Source organism: Cetorhinus maximus, chromosome 17 (assembly GCF_964194155.1).
Source record: "Cetorhinus maximus chromosome 17, sCetMax3.hap1.1, whole genome shotgun sequence".
NCBI lineage: Eukaryota > Metazoa > Chordata > Chondrichthyes > Lamniformes > Cetorhinidae > Cetorhinus > Cetorhinus maximus.
The window spans coordinates 44,252,747-44,271,856 of NC_135895.1; the positions used below are offsets into that span (position 1 = coordinate 44,252,747).

General features: G+C 40.7%; 1 protein-coding gene across 5 annotated transcripts in view; it reads right to left on the reverse strand.

Annotated features, from left to right (window-relative positions):
- osbpl9 (oxysterol binding protein-like 9) overlaps positions 1–19,110 on the reverse strand; it is a 279,318-nt gene that overhangs the window by 191,127 nt on the left and 69,081 nt on the right. For all 5 annotated transcript variants that reach the window (XM_078561122.1, XM_078561121.1, XM_078561120.1 and 2 more), the window contains exon 3: positions 15,599–15,677. In XM_078561122.1, coding sequence (XP_078417248.1) covers positions 15,599–15,677 — 79 coding nt within the window. The remainder of the gene's footprint in view (positions 1–15,598; positions 15,678–19,110) is intronic.

The following is a 19,110-nucleotide window of genomic DNA, read 5'->3' on the forward strand; positions in this document are numbered from 1 at the left end:
ATAAGCGCAGAATGCAATTCCATCCAGCATCAACTAAGCAAATAGAGGAATCGGAGTTATACAGCACAGAAACAGGCCCTTCAGCCCATCATGTCCGTGCCGGTCATCAAGCACCTATCTATTCTAATCCCATTTTCCAACATTTGGCCCATAGCCCTGTATGCTATGTCTGCACAATTGGCTACTTCCACTCACATCCAAGGAAAAGAGACAAACAGCCAAATTGCCATTTTCCTTCATCACTAAATTTGCATTTTTGGGTTTAACTTCAACTGCAGGCTACTTGTATGTGCATATTGTTTAATTTAAATGAAATAGCATGTCAAAATAGCAGAAACAGAAGGTTAATGTGAATAGCTTTACGAGTACACTTAATTAAAACTGCTAACTAGCATTTAGTTTAAGTAGTTAAAATTGTCAATTATACCTTGTCACATTTTATTTCCAATGTTTTACCCACACACGTTGCAATTTGTCACAAGGAAATTATTTCAGGGACCATCCAATACTGTCACATGATTCCTCAAATTATCTGCCCCAAAATAATCATTCCAAATATTGATTTCCATTATTTTGCTCTATATTTTTATTTAATTTCCTCTATCCCTTTCAAACTTACCTTGTCTAATGGTCTTCCAAGTATTGTATTGTCATCATCGATCTCTTGTTTAACCTACTTGATCTCTGGCCTTCCCTGTTTTATCATCATTCAATTCTGACCAATCTTTTTGTTTCCCTGCCCTTCAATATATCAGCTTGGCATTTTACCTCAATCTCAATTTCCACCTTTCAAGGTCTCTGCTATATTCAGCGCTTTCCACATCCTACTCAAGTCTCTGTATTACTGCAATTCCTTCTCCTTCCCACCCCCAAACATGTCAGTCACTGTAGACACCTTGATTATGACTATGCAGGAACATCAGCAGCTCTGTAGCTTACCCTCTCAGTCGTGGATGGGGCATTGTGGCAGGAGATTCTAAATAAGAAAGCATTTTCTTCAGATTAACAGTATACCAAGCTTATCTTGCAGTACATTCTTTTAAATGAGTCCATTTGACATACAAATTAATTATCATGTAAATAAACAACTCTGACCTTTTCAAAGGAGACTTGAAAATTGTTTGTAATCAAATTGCACCAATAAATTCAAAGATTTTTCTGATTTGATAGACTGGGGATCAAAACATTTGGATTAAGTTATATCTCTGGGTTGAGATATAATTCCTTACTTCTTTTTAGTTTTTGAGCAACCAGGTTTCACTCAAGATTTTTAAAAAATCAACACAGATCAGTAGACACTGTCATCTCATTCAACTTCTTTAGATTCACCTACCAAAGATTTCATCTCATCCTCAACATCATTTACCCAGTAGTGGAAGGCAAATGAAAGCTTATAACTACATCATCAGTAAGGACAAAAAAGATGAGAACCGCTATCCATCCAAAGTCACCTCAGAATTTCATGGCATGTCCTTATTCATTTCTCCATGAACTTCTACCCCACAAATCCATGTCTGTATGAAGGCATGCCACACAAAGTTCTATTTCAAGCTATCCAGTTGTAGCTCGAGAATTACTTGTAGTAATTTCTCCTCCTGCCCCTGCACCATTACCTTGGGAGATACCCAAGATTCTGACCTTGTAGCCTCCTAATTCCCATCTAAACCCTATCCCTCAGGAGCATCATCTGAAGAAATAGCCTAAGGTATCACACATGGACTGCACCAGTTCAAGAAGGTGACTCACCACCACCTTCTCCAGGGCAGTTAGGGATAGGCAATAAATGCTGGCCTAACCAGTGACACCCAAATCCCATGAACGAATAAAAAAATGCTTGCTACCACCTCATTTTAATTTTCTCCTGCCTCTGACGAAGTGGTATTGTCACTGGACTGGTAATCCAGAGACTCAGGATAATGTTCTGGGGACCCAGGTTCTGCAATGGTGGGATTTGAATTCAATACAAACCTGGAATTAAAAATCTTAATAATGACCCAAAACCATTGTCGATAGCCGTAAAAACCCATCTGGTTCACCAATATCCTCTAGGGAAGGAAATCTGCCTCACCTGATCTGGCCTACATGCAACTCCAGACCCACAGCAATGTGATTGAATCTTCAATGCCCTCTGCGCAAGGGTAATTAGGGATGGGCAATAAATGCTGGCATAGCCAGAAATGCCCACATCCCACCAACGAATAAAAAAAATGTTGCTCCAGTACTGGATGAGCAGAAGTTTCCTTTGGGAAGAACAAAACTATGGTCTTTGGTATCTACCACAAATTCGTTCCCTAGCCACCTACTCAATCCTGCTCTCTGGCACCCATCTGCAGCTGAACAAGACTGTTTGCAACTTTAGCATTCTATGTGGCCCTGAGCTGAGATTCCAACCCCACATCCTTGCCATCACCAAGACCGCCTACTTCCACCTCTAACTTCTCCAGTCTCTACATTTGCCTCAGCTCATCTGCAGCCGAAACCCTCATCCTTGCCTTTATTCCCACTTGGACCTGACTATTGCAACGTCTTGCTGGCCAGCCTTCATTCTTTCAGCCTCTATAAATGTGAGCTTATCCTAAACCCTGCTGGCCATATTCTAAATTGCACGAATTCCTGATCACCCTGTGCTCGCAGATCTACACTGGTTGCCTGTCCAGCAATATCTTGATTTTAAAATTCTCATCCTCATTTCTAAATTCCTTTCAATGTCTCGCCTCTCTACATCACTGTAACCCTCTATACTACTCCAATTCTGGCCTCTTATGCATCCCTGATCACTCCACCATTTTCACCAATATCTGCAGCTTCTCTTCCTTTAAGATGCTACTTAAAGCCTACCTCCTTGACCAAGTTTTTCCTTGTGTCTTAATATTTCCTTATGTGGTTCAGTATCAAACTTTGTTTGACATCACTCCTGTAAAGTGTCTTGGGATGTTTTACTACATTAAAGATGCTATATAAATGCAAGTTACTATTGTTGTCATTATCAATTTAAAATGGGTTTTTACTTTTGCTGTGACCAATATTACAGCAAATTAGAAATTTTTTTGTCATTTTGAGCATTAAGTGTCGTAGACAATGGTCTTATACTAGTTGATATGGATCTTCCAATACTGTCATCAGACAGGACTTCTAGGAACCACAACCCAATGCCCTCAATAACGTTTACATTGTAGCTCCAATTTGTGATGGAACTAATGTAACCAAGGTGTTTTGCAGTGTTACTGCCTGAATTTATCCACCTGTTTCTACTTGAAACCTGTCACTGAGGAGCTTTCTTTACATTCTGGGCATCCAGTATCTGTTATTTAACTGTACTTGTCCATTCAGACCAAAAGGAACCCCATACTGAATGATATCACCACCTAGCAAAAAAGACACTGACAAATTCTCAATCAGTAGATGATCCTGACTTACCCACCACTCTTCAAATTTTATGTTATGTACCCCAGTAGTTCTTACAAGTAGAAAATTTACCTTACTATGGACATTTTCCGCTGTACAAGCAGATGTTAATCACATATTTTAGAATCTTTAGCTGGTCTGGCCCATTTGAAAGGATAATGCCAGACACCATAGAGCATGTCTGATATTGTTAATTTGCTGATTGGTTTGGCAAAGACACTGACCCTGACTGCTAGCTCTCAATTGAAGTTGTAGCCAAAAGACTGCATGACCCTCAAATGTATAGAAATTACAACATCACACTTAACAAGGAGATAATTCAATTAAATTAATTGATGTTTTGCAACAACTTATGCAACCCATTTCTAGCATCAGAAATTGGCACTGGAAACTTGTAACCTCTACCAACAATGAGAACATAGGAGCGAAAGTAGGTCATTCGGCCCCATGCCTGCTCCACCATTTAACTAGATGATAGCTGATCTCTACCTCAATGCCATCTTCCCGCACTCTCCCTGTATCTCTTGACATCATTAGTATCTAGAAATACATCAACCTCTGCTTTGAACATAATGAATGACTGAGCCTCCACAGCTCTCTGGGGTAGAGAATTCCAAAGATTCACCACCCTCTGACTGAAGAAATTCCTCCTCATTTTGGTCCTAAATTGCCTACCTCTTATTCTGAGATTGTTCCCCCTGGTTCTAGACCTCCAAGGGAAACATCAATCCTGCGCTGGCTCTGTCAAGCCCTATAAGAATTTTGCACACTTTAATGAGATCACTCTCATTCTTCTAAACTCTAGAGAATACAGGCCCAGTATCCTCAGTCTTTCCTCATAGGACAATCTGCCATTCCAGGGATTAGTCTGGTGAACTTTCGTTGCACTCCCTCTATGGGAAGTACATCCATTCTTCGGTAAGGAGACCAAAACTGCACAAAACACTCCAGGTGTGGTCTCACCAAGGCTTTAATCAACTGCAACAAGACTTCCTTACTCCTATAATCATATCCCTTTGCAACAAAAGCCTTCCTAATTGCTTGTTGAGCCTGCATGTTAGCTTTCAGTGACTTATGAACAAGAACACCCAGATCCCTCTGGTCATCAACACTTCCCAATCTCTCCCCATTTAAGAAATACCTTGCATTTCAGTATTTTTTCTTCCCAAAATGGATAACTTCATTTTTTCCACATTATATTTCGTCTGCCATGTTCTTGCCCACTGTGTCTGTCTAAATCTCCTTGAAGCATCTTTGCATCTGCCTCATGATTCACATTCCCACCAGGTTTTGTGTCATCAACAAACTTGGAAACATTACATGGATTTGGATGTGGCCCAATCTATGTCAATGATTTGGATGTGGGAATCATTTATATAGGTTGAGCCCCAGCTATTCACAAGCACTAATCCTTGCCGTTGCCCCCTCTAGTTACAGCTTGCCAACCTGAGAATGACCCATTTGTCCCTACTCTGTTTTCTGTCAGTTAACCAATCCTCAATCCATGCCAGTGATTGAGCTCCAACTTTGCTTACTAACCTCCTGTGTGGGAGCTTAGAATGTCTTCTGAAAAATCTAAATACAGCAAATTCTCCTTTATCTGTCCTGCTGGTGATATCCACAAAAAAACTCCAGTAGGTTTGTCAAACAGGATTTCCCTTTCATAAATCCATGTTGACTCTGCCCAATCTCACCATTATTTTCTAAGTGCCCAGTTATCACATCCTTTAGAATAGATTCTAGCACTTTCCCTACTACTGATATCAGGCTAATAGGTCTGTAATTCCCAGTTTTCTCTTTCCCTCCTTTCTCAAATAGTGGGGTTACATTTGCTACCTTCCAATCTGCAGGCACTGTTCCAGAATCTATAGAAATTTGAAAGATGACCACCAATGCATCCACTATGCACTTTGACTGTTTCCAGCTGTCGTCCTACTGTCAATGTACAGAATTTTGTCCTCAAGATTGCTAATTGCAGCTTATGGCTTTAGTAAGCTAGGATACTGCATAGTCACTTCTGCCTGAAGTGCTTCCAGAATAGAAGTGTAATTGAAGTCTTTACAGTTAATGTGTCACAAATCATTTGAGTAACATAATGAACAAAAGGTGCTCTCATTCATTTGTTTGCATCACTGTGGGCTGAAAATTCTGGGATTGTAATGGTATCAAAAAGCTAAAACATCCATCACCAAAAAGGGTAGATATGGCAATAATGGTTACAATGGATCATTTGCTAAAACAAGTACATTTTTTTGTCTACTCAGATGGCCTCATTACAAAGGCTGGTGAATGCTCCAAAGACATCATGCAGAAATTTTCGATCTCATCAGGAAATTTAAAAAGCTCGATCATCGGCAAGTCAAAAGTGATAATAATACATCTGAAATTAAGGCTTCAAAGTTTTATCATTATCCTTTAGGGCAATGATGCATGGACATTTAAGATCAAATCTTTTGCTTATATTCTCAGTTTTAAAGTCAGAAGCTAAATGCAAATGTTTGATTCATTCTCTTCACAGAAACAGAACAGAGACATGGGAGAGACCCATGATTGGAAATAAGAGGGGGAGGGGAATGATGCCAGCCTATCAAGAGAATTCAATCGTGATTTCCTCATAACATTGCTGGTTGACAGATTGTGTCAAAAACACCAACACTCTTTCATGTATAAACATAACAAGTAAAACAGCTTTAAATACTCTATCAAATGATTGAGAATTAGTAACAATACTGATGGAATCTTTGTGAATGCTTTTCTTTACAAAAATGTTGCACACTATTTTATTTAGTGCGCACATTCATTAGATCCCATGTGTTACCTGGAATTTAGGGTAATAAGCCAAAAGGAGTAAGGCATCTTGTAGCATTTGGCATTAGTTAGATCAGTGGCGGGGGCGGGGGGGGCCCATGGGGCCTGTCAGAGTTCTGAGTGCAGCCCACAAGACATTTTGTTGTCCATTACCCATGCGCTGGGTTGCCAGGTTCCACAGGTTTCCATCTGCATAGTTCTTTTCCTGCCAGTATTACTAAAGTGATACGCACACAAAGCAAGGGCTCGTGAAGTGAGGTACACGCTGATTGCACACAACATTGACTGACAGCCGTGCTCCCTCTGCATCCAAAGCTACAGTTTAATTGGCATGCCCCGCAAATTCATATTCATGGGGTCACGGTTAGTGCACATGCCCGATTTCAATCTTGTGGCCCACTGAGATGAAGGAGGGCTACTCATGTGGCCCACTCACTAGCCTAGGTTGCCCATCACCGAGCTCAACTTTTCTTGCACTCTTCAGCTCAGAAAAACTTTGTGCCATAACTTTCTGGAAGTGCAAGATGATAATGGTACTGAGAGGGCAATGGGGCATCTGAGACTAATGGTCCAACCATTCACTATCTCTTTAATGAATGAGATTTAAGGGTTAAGAAAGAAATGGAGGAATGTTGGAGATGGACAGTGAATTAAAGTGGGTAAATTAGAGTTGAATCAGATACAGAAAAGAGAAATAAAGGAAAGGAAATAAATTTGGATTAAACAGAAGAAAAAAAAAGGACGAAAAACTAAGAAATAAGAGTGCTTAATTTCATCCCAAAAAGAAATTTATTACATGCAGGAACAATAACTGAAGAGTTTAAACTGGTCCCCTCTGGCCAGAGAAGTCCATTGGCATTCAAGAATAATTTTTTTTAAAAAAACTTGTTCATGAGGGAGGTAGTGGCAGTGGCATTGTCACTGGACTAGTAGGGGTTCTGGGTTCAAATCCCACCACGGCAGATGAAATTTGAATTCAATAACAATCTGGAATTATCATCTGATGACGACCATGAAACCATGGCTGATTCCCATCTGGTTCACTAATATCCTTTAGGGAAGGAAATGCCGCTGGCCTATATGTGACTCCAGTCAACAATGTGGTTGACTCTTAAATGCCTACTGAACAGCAGCAATTAGGGATAGGGCAGTAGACAAAGTGTGGCCATCACTGGCAGGACCGGCATTATTGCCCATTCCTAATTGTTCTTGAGGGGTTGAAGCAAGCACCTTCTCGACATTGCTAACCATACAGGGCTGAAAGAGGGAGTTCCAGGATTTTGACCAGAGAAGGAATGGCGATATACTGCTAAATGAGGATGGTGCGTACCTTAAGAGGGAAATCGGCAGGTGTTGGTGGTGTTCCCATGTGCCTGCTGCCCCATCCTTCTAGGTTATAAAAGCCATAGGTTTTGGAAGTGCTGTTGAAAAAGTCTTTATGTCACAGATGGTACCACACTGCAGCCATGGAGAGGAATGAATGTTTGAGGTGTTGGATGTGGTATCAATTAAGCAGACAGCTTTGACCTGGATGTTGTTGATTGCCTCATCCAGGCAAGTAGGGAGTATTCTATCAAAGTCCTGACTTGTTTCTTCTAGATGGTGGACAGTTTTTAGGGGATCAAGAGGGGAATTACTCACTGCAACATTCCTAGCTCTTATAGCCACAGTATATATGTGACTGGTACAGTTAAGTTTCTGGTCAATGGTGGCCCTAGAGTGTGGATGATGAGGGACTGAACAATGGTAATGCAGTTGAACATCAATGAGAGATGGTTAGGCTGTCTTGTTGGAGATGCTCATGGTCTGCACTTGTGTGGCACAAATGTTACTTGCCACTTATCAGTCCAAGCCTGATGATTATTGTCCAGGTCTAGCTGCATACAAGCAAAGATTGCTTAGTTATCTGAAATGTAAATTATGCTGTTGAAAACATACTTACACTCTTAAATACAACACCTAAATTTCCCTAATAAATTTAATAGGCAAATAATATGCAAATCCAGAAAGTTCTTAAAAATAACAGGGAGGCTAAGGGTGGAATGCCATTTATGCAAACCAAACACCACGCGGTATAAATCAATCAGCAAGTTCAAGAGATTCACAACTTGCAGAGTATCTTTTCATCTCCTGAACTTGCTGGCCAATATAGGCATTAACAGCATGTGCCATTAACACACTAGTTCTCTGGAAGATTTGGCCCAATATCCCCTTTGGCCAATTTACTTCAACAAAAGAAAGCCTATAATCCTAAACAGACACCAGGAAAGATACTGAACTGTACTATAAATGATGTTGAAAGAGAGCCACAAGATACTTTTGTGTTATCTAGGTTTATCATTACAAATTGGGTCTTCCAATTTTACTGTAATCTTGGACAGCGCAACCTGAAATTGGAAACATCAAAAAGTGACAGCACATGGCAGGATGGTTTGGTTTCTCATTCCTGATTGCTATCCAGTCACCTCTACTGAAAGCTTGTGTTCTGTGGATATCAGGGTTGTGACGCTATCTGCGGAACAGCACCACAGCAAGGATTCACCATCCTCCAGAGAAGGGAGAAAATCAGCAGAGAAAATTAGAGACAGCATAAATCCAGTTTCTCTTCTTTCAGACTCCCTCTTTCCCAATTTTCTTTCTCTTGTTCCACTCTCAAGATATGCAAACCCAGACAGTGTATAATAAGAGGCAATTCAGTTGCGTGAGACATCAGTCAAATCTGATCTTGTCCTCATCCAAAGAGGTCATTTGTTAGCAAACAGATGCAACAATAATGCAGCTTTTCTCCTTCCTAATCAAGAGGATCCAAGGCCAATTATAACACCCCAACCATTGCCATCAGCTAAACTCCACTAAAAAAATATATGCAAATAAGCTGAGACCTTTCTTGTCTGTGGCTCACCATATGGTGCATTTACTGATGATCATATGAATTATGTTTCCATTTCCAAGTTCAACCAGAAAGCACAAATAACTGCACAAAAACTTGGAAATTTCTAGGAAGACTAATTTCAAAAGCAAAATACAGCTAATGCTGGAAATCTGAAATAAAGAACAAAAATGCTGGGGAAAAAACTCAGCAGGTCAGGCAGCATCTGTGGAGAAAAATTGAGTTAATGTTTCAGGTTGATGACTTTTCATCAGTACTGAAGAAAGATCTAGCTTTCTCTTGTTTCAGTATTACAGCTGGTTGCGTTCAGGGAAAAGGCCATCAACCCATTAGATGCAGGACAAATTGGTACCTGAACTCATTTGTGCTCTTTTCGATAAGAAACTTTAATGGGAGTTTGATGTATGGATGAGGAAATGAACTCACGATGGCACTCACTGACTGATTAGTTTAATGAATTGGAGTCGTTTTTAAATACATATTTTAACTAAAGTTAGATCTTTGCAATAGGGTTTTTTTCTTCTTTTGTTATTATCATTCATTTTTGTGTTTTTTTGGCAAACGAGCAATGTACTTGAAATGAATTTCCATATGGATAATAAAATGAAATTGAATTGAATTGAATTGAATTGGAAGGCTGTCATTGGTGGAGAAGTAGCTTATCTGGTACATTGTACCACATTACACAAGGAAAATGTTGATTATTAACTGAGAGGGTGGAGTAGAAGATGCAAAAGGTAGCAAAGATGAGTGCTCCCATGTAGAAATTGAAAGATAGTGAGAAAACTGCACTGGTAGAGATGTGCTTCAATAAGATGAAGACTAATGTCCTCAAAAGGCAGGATAATGCAGGAAGATAAAACGGAGATAGTGGGCCAGGAAGACTTAAATAGCAGAGTAGACAACACCAGGAGCTTGCTGAGGACAAATCATGATGGCAAGGTTTGCTTAGATGGGTAATAGATTTATTAAAATGATGTTTTCCCAGTCTGCTTTTATGCAACTCCCTGCATCAGGTTACAGAGTTTATTAGTGGCCAACCTTCTGTGTTCAGTTCCACATGTTGGATGTAGTCAAGGGATCCTGAAAGATTTAAATTTAAATTTAAAATTTTAAATAACTGACTTGAAATGAACAAAATAGCACCAACTCTTATGTTAAAATGTTGTAGTATTATTCAGGATGCATGTGGGTTGTCAGAAGCACAGAAGAGAGTTATTCCGAAACAAATCACTAACTGGGAAGTAATATTAGTATTAAGAGAAGAAATTTAAAATTAAAAAAGTTTCCCAAATGAGATGGCTCTCTTTTTTTTTCCTTCTGGAATTATTTTTTCCCAATAATTTTATTTTCTAGAAGTTAAAATGTCAAAGGCAGATACGTTCCTTTTGACACTGATACAACACCTACACTGCAATACTTTCCACTCAACATGGAGTTTGTCAAGTCTACAGTCCAGGAACAGACCATTCAGCCCAACCGGGCTATGTTGGTCTTTATGCTCCACATGAGTCTCCTCTCACCTCTCTTAGATGAAGACGGGTAGAAAAGCTCACGCGGAGCACAAACACTGCCAGAGACCAGAGTACCCTTCTATTCCTTTCTCCCTATCGACAGGTAGGGTACATAGAGGGGAACTAATTCTGCTTATTGGAGAGTCTAGGAACAAGTGGTATAGTTTAAAAATTAGAACCTGATCTTTCAGACCTCAAAGTTAATACACATTTCGGCACGCAAAGGGTGGCAGAAGTTTGGAATTCTCTTCTGCAAACAGCAATTAAAGTTATATCAATTGTTAATATTAAAACTGAGACCAACAAATTTTTGTTAACAAAGGTATTAAGGGATATGATGCAAAGGCGGGTATTTGGAATTAGTTTTTGAATCAGCCGTGATCTCTCCGAATAGCAGAACAGACACGATGGGCTACATGATCTACTTCTGTTTCTAAATGCAAGTATACCATTTGCTTCAACTACTCCTGTGGTAACACGGTCCACATTCTTATCACTCTCTAGATAAATATTCCCCATTAGGTTTATGTTTCTGACCTCTAGTTTTGGTCTTCCCCACAAGTCGTCTTCTTATCGTGTCCACGAACAGTCTATACATGGCCCAGCCAGAAATGCACACATTTTTGCGCCTTGTTGTTGAATTCGGCAAGATCTGCAACAGTGCAGGGTTCCTCTAGCGATAGGCATTGCAGGAGATGTTGCATAGTCTGTGGCTCAGTTCCACATTCACAAGTTATCGGGCTGGTTGTATATCCCCATTTGCTTAGTGACACCTTTGAACGACCTATACCAGTCCTAAGTCTGTTAAGGCACTTCCAGATTGCCCAGTTGCAATTAGCTCCTGGGGGAAAGCTTTCATCCGGTAGAATTTCCATCGCTGGGGGTTGTTCGAAACTGGCGAGCCAGTCTTTCCACAAGGCGATGCGGGCTTCAGACGGGGTTGATTGTAATGGAACAACACTGTTCATGCAGCTCTTCCTTGACTTTAGGCGGCTGGGTGTAGGTGTATGACCACGTAGAGGGTGCGGATCTGATGTTTGATGGAGTCGCTCTTTCTTGCTGGCTACCGTTCTTCTTATATCAGAGGGAGCGATATCCACCAGGATATATAGGCTGTTGGTGTTTGCTGGTTTTAAACAACCTGTGATAAGTCGGCAGCTTGCATTCAGAACGGCATTCATCTTCTTAGCATGAGTAGATCTTTCCCATACAGGGCAGGCGTATTTGGCAGTGGAATAGCAAAGAGCAAGTGCACTGGTTCACAATATTTTCGAGCTTGCTCCCCATTTTGTGTTAGTGAGCTTATTCAGGATGTTGTTTCGTACACTCACTTTTGCCTTTGTCTTTGCGGTGTGGTTCTTGAAGGTGCGGCATCTGTCAAGGGTGACTCCTAAGTAGATAGGGTGCTCGCAATGCGTCAGTGTTGCTCCACACCAGGTTACTTTAAGCTGGCGTTTGGCTTCACGGTTTCTGAGGTGGAATGCACAAACTTGTGTCTTTGATGGGTTTGCGCGAAGGTGGTTTTCTTCATAGTAGGATGTTAGTCCCTCCAAAGCCTCAGAAAGCGGTTTCTCCACGGTGTTAAAATCAGTGCTTTGGGCAGTGACACATAAGTCATCAGCATATATAAAACGGCATGTGACGCCGTCTATAGGTTGGTCATTCGTGTAGATGTTGTACAGCAGCAGTGCAAACACGCTTCCCTGACGAAGACCATTCTTCTGAATACACCACCTGCTGCGCTTCCCACCTAGTTCAACATAGAACTGGCGATTCTGAAGCATGCCTTCCCCACAAGTGGAAACATTTTTTTCTACATCGAACCCTTTGTTAATCTAAAAATATCTCTCTTATCACACCTCGGCCTTATCTTTTCTCGAGGAGAGAGCTCCAGTCTGTTCAGTCTTTCCTGAAGGTTATAACCTTTCAATTCTGGTATTATCCATGTGAATCTTTGTTCTACCACTCCAATGCTGCTACATCCCCTTTATCTTTGTTAATGTTTGTAGAATATGATAGATTTTAATACAAGGCAATTTCTGAATATCATACTGAATCATGGAATGCTTACAACACAGGTCATTTAGCCATCATGTCCATGCCAGTTCTGTGCAAGACAATTCAACTAGTCCCACTCACCCACCTTTTCCCTCAGAGCCCAGCAAATTTTCTCTCAAGATAATCATCCAATTCTTTGAGGCCAAGATTGAATTTGCTTCCACCTCAGGCAGTGCATTCTAGATCCTAACCACTCCCTCCATAAAAAAGGTTTTCATCATGTTGCTGTTGCTTTTTGTGCCAATCACCTTAAATCAGTGTCCTCTGGCTAGCCAATCCTTCCAAAGGAAAATGTTTATTTACTCTGTCCAGACCCCTCATGGTTCTGAACGCTTCTATCAAATCCCCTCTTAATCTCTTCTCTAAGGAGAACAGGCCCAGCTTCTCCAATCTATCCACGTGACTGAAGTCCACGCTCCTGGAACTATTCTTGTGAATCTTTTCTGCACCTTCCCGAATGCCTTCAAATTCTTCCTCAAGTGTGGTGCCCAGAACTGGATGTAATGGCCTGAATTTTGCAGGATGCCATGCTCCCTGTCCCTCCACCAGCTAAAATGTCAGTGGGGGGTTGGGGAGCCCTTCCACAATCCCGTCAGCTGCCCCACAGCAATTTAATGTTGGTAACAGCGTTAGTTGCTTTATCACAAGACATCAACCCCTATCTGAAAAGGAAGGCCCACCTTAAAGTGCCACCGGCCAATTGGATGGCCAGTAGCTGAGTAGTCTCAGTATCGCCAGGTGGGCACAGTGGCCGCCGTGGAGACTAGAGGCAGTCCCACCACACCAAGGAGCACAGATAAGTCTAAAAAGTCAGGTGTCTTGGTGATGAGGGGCCCAGGTTCAAGAGGCCACAGGGTGGGTTAAGGCGGTGGTTGGGGGGGTGGGCAGGGTAGGTGCCTTTGATGGCCCAAGGCAACCAGCCCCACCCAAGGGGATACCCCCACACTTTCCCAACAGTTTGTACAGCTAAAGCTGTTGGGCTACCCATATGATGTGGATCTCCCCCCTCGCCTTGGGTAAAATACAGGTAGCAGCGGGGATGAGGCCTTTAAGTGGACATTAATTGGCCACAATAGGCTCAAAGGCGGACTGGCCACCCAACATCTCTCCCAACCCCCTTAGAATTTCAGAGATGGGGTGGTTGGGGGGGGGAGGGGGGAAACAGGTTGGCAGCAGGCCACCCTCTGGATTTCACAAGCCTCCGCAACTTCAAACTCACCAGTGGGGAGCATAAAATCCAGCCCTATACTCTTAGTTGAGGTTAAACCAGTGTTTTATACAGGTTTATCACAACATCCTTGCTTTTGTACGCTATTCCCTTATTTATAAAGTCCATGATCCTGTGTGCTTTGTTAACCATTTTATCAAACTGCCCTGTCCCCTTCAGAATTATATCTTCTGTTTTGTATTGCCTCTCCTTGCTCTTCCTTCACACTTCTCTACATTAATTTGGTCTGCCACTTGTCCACCCATTCCACCAGCCTTCCTATTTTCTCTTGGAAGTTTAACACACTACTCCACACCATTCATAGATGTTAATTTTTTAAAAGCTATTAATTCTTAGAATTAAAAATCAAATTTCTGTAGTAGAATTACACACTCTACCAATCATCACAACATTCTAAAGGGATGACTGTATTTACTCACCTGACTTTGCACTCTGGAGACCTATACTCCATGCAGCAAACAAAAAAACACTAAGAATAGAGTTCTACTCAGTGCTTCCTCGGTGATCAAAACAACAGAATTCCTGCTGTAACTATGGTTTTCAAGAGTCCTTTTCATAGCAGTCTACACTAAAATGTAGCTTTCAATACAAAGATGTTATGTGGTGCCAAAATATTAACTTATATTTAACATTTTTTGTACAGGCAGTGATATGTACATTGTACTGAAAGAAGTTCAGATGACAACTTACTTATTCTTCAGGTAGGTATGCAACATTTTCCACAGGAGCCAAAATCTGAACAAATAATTTAATTCCCTAATCAGTACAATAATATCTGTTGTATTGAACATTAAATGTTTAAATTTCCTAAGGCAAACGATAAAGTGTTGGTCACATCTAAAAAGCAGGACTGACAGATAACCAATTATTTACTTGCCGGGAAGCCATGTATATTCACTGCAGTTTTCTCAACTGCACAAGCTATTCTCAACCTAACAATTTTTGTCTCCACACCTTTTTTTTTCCTCATTCTTGGAGTCCAAAATCCCTTGGCATTTTCAATGGAAACGTTAAATGGTGCTTTCACAATCACAAGTGATAACAGAAAATTGGAATGACAATGCCTTACCCTTCCTACCGGAGAACCACAGCATACAGTGGCGAAACATGGCAATAGATGGTCAAATTAGCATTACAGATCAGTAAGAAAAAGCAATGATGACAAGGAAATGAAGCAGAGAAGACACAAATAATGCAGATGGGAGAAATTGTAGGTTTGTAGGACATAAGGCTCCACCTTAAAGCCAAATGCTGCTTTCAGCTTTCCTGTTAATGCACATCTGCAGTCCTAAGTAGAGACACAACCCTGCTTGGCTCAGTCGCTGTCCTGCCCGCGCTGTCACAGTCCTCACACTGCAGAGCAGCAGTTAAAAGAGCACCCAGCAGTTCAGACTAATGCGAACAGAAATGAGCACTTTTCCCTTTATAACTTATCCTTCAATTTTATATATTATCCAAATCCTGGTGAAATAATTCTTTGTTTAACATGTTTTAATCCAGTGTAGTCAAACACCCACTGTTCTAACCTGCAGACAAAGATCCAGAATGTTCAGCACACTCTGATGGGTGCTTCACAAATACTGTCAAAATTTCTGTCCACAAACAAAATGCCAAGCATCAGTTTTCGTCCAATCTCTCTGCAATCAGTGTGCTTTCAGCCTTTCAAATGTACGTCAGAATCTCTCTAGTTCTCACCTTGAAAATGGAATGTCTTCTGATCCACCGTGACTGTGAAGGTGCTGTCATCCTCATCATCTATACCAATCACAGCTCCCTAGGAAACAAAGAGACCAAAAAGCCTGGTGAAATAAGCAGTGACATCATCAGCCTACTGCACTGGAATGTTAACAGCCTGAAAAGGTAGAGGGAGATACCAAATACTGCACAACATCAGACTCACATGCAGCAGCCCTTCCTGAGAGACTTCATTGAAATTCAAGAAAAATGTCTAAACATGCATGCAGCACTTACTGATGGAAAATATGTAAAATAAATAATTCATTAGTTAATAATTCAGCAATAACATGTCCATTACAGGTTTCACATACACAATCCTAACCAGTTCAAGAACAATAATCAGTGCATTTTGAATATTAGTCTAAAATAGGTCAGCTGTCACTGATCAGTTTTTCTGCAGTTAATATTTCTACTTTCAAATACTATAAAAAGAATCAAACTGAAAATTTGCCCAACAAAGCCAGAAATCCATACTTCTAACAAATCACTTTTTTTACATTTTCAACATGTTCTTAGCAGATATCTGATTAAGATCAGTCTGGACAACTTCAGAAATGCTGAAGATGATGATTTATTTTATGTGGGATGGCAGCTTCCACTGGTGAAGTCTGATATAAATGGCTTAAGTCAGTCTATTAGAAAAGGGATATTCATTCAATTCTGCCTTTACAGCAATGACAACATACATACATATAGAAATTATAAAGTTAACATTTGATGTTCTCGCCACACCTGCTGCCTAACCTTTGTATCAGGCATTTTCAGTTTTTGCTTCCGATTTCCAACATTGCTTTCACTTATGGTATTAAGCTTGTTTTTATAGAATTGTAGAATAGTTACAGCACAGTACAATGTTCAGCCTGTCATGTCTATACAGGATCTCTGCAAGGGCAACTTAGCCAGTCCCACTCCTCCACCTGTATCCCTGCAAAACATCTCTCTTCAGACAATTATCCTATTCTCTTTTGAAAGCCATGATTGATTCTGCCTCCCCAGCATTCTAACACAGTGCATTCCCAAACCTAATCACTCGCTGCATGAATTTATTTTTCATGTTGCCTTTTGTTTTTCACTATTCAGCTTAAATTGGTATTTTCTGGTTCTTGACCCTTCAGTTTTTTGCCACAGTATTATCAAATCTTTCAATTACACAATGTAACTAGTTAACAAACTCCATTTTTGCAGCAACTTTCAAGTAAAACAACCTCAAGTGTTTCATTGTGACAGCGAGTTGGTGGCAGTAAGGGCTGGAATGACAAACTATATGAACAAAAATTTATCTATTGTGATGCATTGGAGGTAGGTAGAGAAGAAATCAAGGTGGGAACTTTCATAACCTCAGTAATTCTTTTGGAACAGCTTAAAGATTCAATTCCTTCGGTAGTGAGAAATCATGTGGAGGAGCAGAGGGTTCAAATGGTGAGACAAGCAGCAGAGATAGCTGATGATTAGGAGTTAGTTTTTGCATCACCCTTTTAAAATCGGAAAAGGATAGAAAACGGGAAGGTGAAAGGAAGGCAGGTAGTCAGGAAGAGGAGTAGGTGGAAATTCCCAGCAAGTTTTTTCTCAGAATAAAAAGAAAGATGCTGAGGGTAGAAGTGACATTCAAAAACTGAGGCGCTTTCATTGTAATAAAGGTGCACACATGAGGTCAGCGTGCTTGAAATTGCAGGGAAAATCTGTTGGAATTATAAGGATGCAGAAAAGTACTGCAAGTAAGAGTACAGTGGGTTCTGAGGATCAGGCACTGGAAAAAACAGTGGTTTGAGTGCAGGTAAAATAGAAAATCAACGATAGGTAAAAAAGTGGGACTGTGTTCACAATTTACTCAAGAGAATTCAGGGGAGCAGGTTGCAGAGATGTTTAGAGATTTTGTATGTGAAGGGAAAGTCTTTCCATGCATGCAGGGTGGAGTAGGTAAAGATGTTAAAATTTTAAGAGACACAGGGGCTAGTCAATCCTTAATGTTGTGGGATAGTGATATTTGTTGTTTAGAGGGAGTATTGCAGGAACAGGTGATAATAGTGTGGTTCATGGAGATGCTAAACCTATTCCATTATGGAAGATAAATTTAATGAGTAAGAAGAAAACAGGGGAAGTGACTGTTGGGGTGGTGGAAAAATTGCCCATTGCAGGGGTTCAATTTATTCAGGGTAATGATATAGCTGGATCACAGATGTGGGTGATGCCTATGGTAGTTGAGCAGCCTGTAGAAGTGTTTTCAACAGAGGCATTGCAAAAGGAGCATTCTCGATTGTTTCCAGATTGTGAGGTAACGAGGTCACAGGCATATAGGTTGAAACAAGAAGAACAAGGAGGACAGGCAGTTTAAAGGCAGGAAGAAGGTATTGAAATCCAATTAGCGGGCGCTGTGTTTGATAACATTGTTCAGAAAGACACAGCAGAGGAAAAGACAGTTGAGGTGTTTAGCTCAAGGCAGTTAATTGAATTGCAGCAAAAGGATTTGCAATTAAAACCGTTATATCAGACAACTTACTCAGAAAGAGGCAAAATGTATTCCAGAATGTTATTATCTTAAGGGTGATATTTTAATGAGAAAGTGGAGGCCAGATCATGTCTCAGCAATTGAAAACTGGAGGGAGGTACATCAGATTGTTATCCCAGTTGGGTATAGAAATGAGATTCTGAAGATTGCTCATGAAATTCCAATGGGCAGGGGGGCCATCAAGGAATTGGGAAAACACAGGCGAAAATATAGAAATATTTTTATTGGCCTGGTTTGCATAGGGATGTAGTCAAATTCTGTAGGACATGTCACACATGTCAAGTGATAGGGAAACCACAAGCAGCGATTAAGCCGGCACCTTTAATTCCAATTCCAGAATTTTAAGAACCTTTTACTAAGATCATCATTGACTGTGTAGGACCGACCCCCCCCATGACTAAAAGTGGAAATCAGTACTTGCTGACAATAATGGATGTATCTACCAGGTTTCCTAAAGCAATGCCTTTGAGAAATATTACAACAAAGAAGATTGTGGAAGAGTTAACTACATTTTTTACAAGATATGGGGGAGGATTTTCGGCTCGTCGAGCGGGGCGTGGGGCCAGCTCACCGAGACATAAAATGACACGGGGTGACGTCAGGTGTGCGTCCCGATGTCATTTAGAATTTCAGTTTGGTGGACGTGCAGCCGAACTGTCAAAGGCCTATTAAGGCCATTTAAAAACTAATTAAACTAATAAACTGAGCTGCCCATCTAACCTTAAGGTTGGCAGGCAGGCAAAGAGCCCAGGCGGCCTTCACATTTTTCATGGAACCTCATCCACGGGCGGGATGAGGTTTCATGAAGTGTTTATAAATTGAATTTAAATTTTTATAAAAATTCATTGACATGTCCCAGCTCATGTGACACTGTCAGATGAGGGGACACGTCTTAAAACTTTTTATCTCTATTTAAATTTTTAAAACTTAAGACTACTCTCCGAGGCACTTCAGGGAGATTTCT